Raw genomic sequence first — 4,053 nt, 5'->3', positions numbered from 1 at the left:
AGAATGAGACCAACAAAACTACTACACTCACACAATAACAAAACAAGAGTACTGGAGCCGAGCAACAAGGAAGAATATTATTAATCACACTCTCTTACACACACCACAGAAAGTACAAGAGCAGCACTTCCATATATAATAGATGTGCAGCAACAGCAAGAATTAAACAAAAGCTGCTCTAAAGCAAAAGTGGCTCTGAGCCAAAGAGACAGCATATTCCACGCCAAAGAGACAGTAACATAGAGTACTCCACCTAGAGCACTCCGGACAACACTACCACACTAGCACTAGGTAACTATTAAAAACAGAGAACAATTAAACAAATCAAGTTTGGTTTACTTTTCCAACATAGCAGTATAGGTTGAAAGCTGGTAAGCAACAATTGATTGCTGACATAGAAGGACAATATATTGTCCTACCCCTTGATTCAATCTTCGACCAATTCAGAGAGCTTTCCAGTAGCCCTCTTTCTCTTTCGATTTTTCTGGATTGTATAGATCAAATAAAGAAAAATGGATGTAAAATCAATTAGGTGGTTGTTTGCAGTTGCAAACATGAACCTACTTAATTGCATTAAAAATGCATTGGGAGGTGTAGTGACCCTACCGTCCATCAACATATCCAAATCTTCAAAATTAGCTCCACTCTTCCTAAATCAAGCAAAACCAACAATGTCAAATCATCATCGATCAACTTTACTTCACCTGCAATTGTTATTCGCACACATTTCAACAGCGTACTATACTTAGAAGCTAGGAACAATGAACTGACACTCTCTAGCTTCTAATCCAGTGCTCACCACGTACATTTTCCACAATGATGTCATACACTCCTTGAGAATAGATGTTCTTCCCCTGACGGGGCATATGATTCTCATATTGATCGATGTACAGTCGGTAAGTCTAAAAATGAAACGTTTTGAGAGATACGTATATATGTAATGTGCTTTCTCTCCGGTTTTTAGAAACTGTTAAGTTATACATGCTTTAACATAAGTTGTGACATGTTGGTTATCTAAAATGATTTCCATAACCATAAATTTCATTAACATTATTATAAAACAAAATGAGATGGCAAAAGACTATAATATGAAATGACAACAATATGTTGTAATGTTGGCACACAACTGTGCTGAATTATTACAAGGAATATGCTCTCTTTTTTCTATTACAAAGAATATGCTATAGAGTTTTTTTTTCCTATTTTTTCAAACCATAAAAATATTCAGTTTTTCTAGATCACATCTTTGTAATTTGTAGTTGTACCTGTCCAGATGTGGCGTACAAAATTCAATTTGGAAGTAATATGCCCTTACAAGAATAAGATTATAAGATGGAATGAAAACCCTCTTATAATCCTAAGATCGATGGAATGAAAATCCATAATGGATTATAAAAGGGTTTTCATTCCATCACCGTCCTGTTTTAACAACGAGTTTCATATATTCTATCATGTTACGTAGTATATATTGTTCTATATTTTTCAACTGCCCTGACGTGAAGGTATAGAATAAGCTTTAAATTTTTTGTAACAAAAAAAAAAAAAACTAAACATCAAATATTTCAGAACATGGTAAAAACTTTTTATTAACTTGTAAATTGAGAGTGCAATTTACAAGTTTAGACAAAAATCAGGGCACTCGTAGCGTGGCTTAGATTGATAATATACTATTATATAGTAGTTGCACACGTATATTATATATAACACCCACCTCCACACCCGGTCACATCCACAAAGGCGCTGCAATTTCAGTCACACACGTTCAAACCAAAGCAACCAGATTCTCTCTCGGAGATCAACGCAATGGGTTTGAAGGTCTGCTTTCAAATCCCCTATTTTTCGTTTTTATCCATATAAATTCCAAATAATCTTTTCGTCAACTTCTTGATTACTCTTATTCGGATGCTTGTTAGTGCACTAATTCAGATCTGTATGCTACCTGTTTCCATTAAATCTCTCACTTATTTCTGCGCTGTTTTGTATTACTTTGACATTGATCACCAAGAATCACCATCAGGGACTGATTCATCGTATTGGGTTGTCTTCCTTTTCTGTGTTTTGGACTGTTTGATCTCATTTTAGTTACTGTCGATTTGTTTAATTAGGATTTGCCTAAGATTTTTGACAAGGAGTTCAGTTTCTTGTCTCCGATTTACCGTCTGTCTGTCTGTCTATGAACTTCCCAATCTTGTAGAGTTATCAAATTAATTTGGTAAAAATCATATGTGATCCTGCTACTGTGAAGTCACAAGTCATCTGAGAAATCTACATGTGTACTTTAATTGCCAGTATTGTAAGTTTGGTTATCGTAATTTTGTATAATGTTGACATTAGCACCTCTACGATCACCATCATCTTTATGATGGGCAGTCATTAGTGACAAATACAGAATAGAAATCTTGGATAGTGGAAATGTATATGTTACATCATTTGCGCTGTCTAAAGTCTAGTATGTAACAAGAAGCTTGATATGGTCCCTAAGTTATCCTTATGTTGATTTTGGAAAATTTATATGGTCCCTAAGTTCTAGATCTCACTAAGACACGAGGAGAAGGCTTAGCTGTTAGTTAAATGCGCCCCCAGTCATAGATGTAGTTGCTTGCTTGCTTTTATGGCAACCATATGTGAGTGGATAGCTTGTATTGACTAACTGGTATTGAATCAAGGTTGAACAGAGCTGTTAAACGGATACCTTACTTGGTTGGAAAAAAGTTTCTACTTGCTTGAGGGAGTAGCTTTTACCCCACCCAATGAAAATGAATAGATTCTATTATTTCTTTACATAATTCTTTCTTTCATCCATTTAATAAAAGATGGTTTGCCAACATGGAAATCAAATGTATTGTGTTTCTTGCTTTCTTGACATTACACTGCTATGATTTTTTTATGATTTGATTCTTAATGCTTGGACTTGAAATAATTGTGAGAATTTATCATATCTGACTGGGATGTGGTTCTGCAGGAGGAGTTTGAGGAGCATGCTGAGAAAGCAAAGACCCTTCCAGAGACGACAACCAATGAGAGCAAGCTCATCCTGTATGGGTTGTACAAGCAAGCCACTGTTGGAGATGTTAACACCGGTTAGTACAATGCTCCCTAAAAATATGACAATCCACTATTTCTTGTTGTTCCGATTGCTTTACGAACTTCTGTCCTCTAAATTTGCCATTGATGTTTGTTCCCTTGTGGCTGACTTGTAGCCCGTCCCGGAATGTTCAATATGAGGGACAGAGCAAAGTGGGATGCATGGAAGGCTGTTGAAGGTGAGTAAATTGTTTTGTAACTTGTCATGTCAAATTTCTTGTCCTCTATCATCATTCTTAATCATTTTTCCATTTTGGCAGGCAAATCCAAGGATGAAGCCATGGGCGATTATGTTACAAAGGTGAAGCAGTTGCTGGAAGAAGCAGGAGTTTCCACTTGATGTTTACATGTGGTGTAGTTGGCCTCTGTGTTTCTCAATCTAGATTTAAAGTGATCTGTAATAATCTCTATTGTTTTTCACATTGGTACTCTGTTATATCTGAAGTTGTCTGAATGTCCCATCTATGAGATGCTTTCAGTCGATATGGATTTTTAGTAAATGGTTTCTAATGCGTGGAATGCTTTTCAATGGTAATGAATCTAGAGCGTGTGCACCATATTTTTTATCAGTCATATAGCTTTGCTACTAAATGGCTTCGTTCATCTGTGAATGCATTATGACTCTTCAGAGCTTCTGCGCCAAATTTGTTATTAATCCTATACCTCTACTATCTAGTGGCTAGGAATGCTACTTCGAATTGTTCATATGAGAATACATTACGACTCTTTAACTTGGGTGAGATTTACCCAATTGAAGGAAAACATTCTTAAGAAGCTACAGTACCATTTGAAATTCTTTGGAACTCCATCAAGAGCAAAATTGGTGAACAACTAGAACTTTGAGATTATCATTTGCACAATTGCATTTATGTTTCACAAGGAGAGGTGTTTGCACCTTTCTTTTCCCTTCATACACCTTTGCTTTGATTACCTTCACAATTGTGAAACATAAATGCAATTGTTCTATCG

At 35.9% G+C, this 4,053-nt stretch overlaps 1 protein-coding gene across 1 annotated transcript; it reads left to right on the top strand.

The window, feature by feature from the left end:
- The first annotated feature begins 1,656 nt into the window (after nucleotides 1-1,656).
- LOC133707365 (acyl-CoA-binding protein) lies at nucleotides 1,657-3,596 on the top strand. The gene is made up of 4 exons (XM_062132924.1): nucleotides 1,657-1,815; nucleotides 2,963-3,080; nucleotides 3,201-3,263; nucleotides 3,345-3,596. The coding sequence occupies exons 1-4, from the start codon at nucleotides 1,804-1,806 to the stop codon at nucleotides 3,422-3,424; spliced, it is 273 nt and encodes a 90-aa protein (XP_061988908.1). The 5' UTR covers nucleotides 1,657-1,803; the 3' UTR covers nucleotides 3,425-3,596.
- The last annotated feature ends 457 nt before the right edge of the window (nucleotides 3,597-4,053 follow it).

Source organism: Rosa rugosa, chromosome 4 (assembly GCF_958449725.1).
Source record: "Rosa rugosa chromosome 4, drRosRugo1.1, whole genome shotgun sequence".
NCBI classification, from domain to species: domain Eukaryota; kingdom Viridiplantae; phylum Streptophyta; class Magnoliopsida; order Rosales; family Rosaceae; genus Rosa; species Rosa rugosa.
Note: the sequence above shows the minus strand (reverse complement) of the source record. Positions and strands in the feature narration are given on the sequence as shown.

Excerpts from the sequence above, each read along its gene's own strand:
- LOC133707365 (XM_062132924.1), top strand. Across the intron at positions 3,081-3,200 it reads TGTTGGAGATGTTAACACCG|CCCGTCCCGGAATGTTCAAT; the intron begins GTTAGTACAATG and ends GCTGACTTGTAG. Across the intron at positions 3,264-3,344 it reads TGCATGGAAGGCTGTTGAAG|GCAAATCCAAGGATGAAGCC; the intron begins GTGAGTAAATTG and ends CCATTTTGGCAG.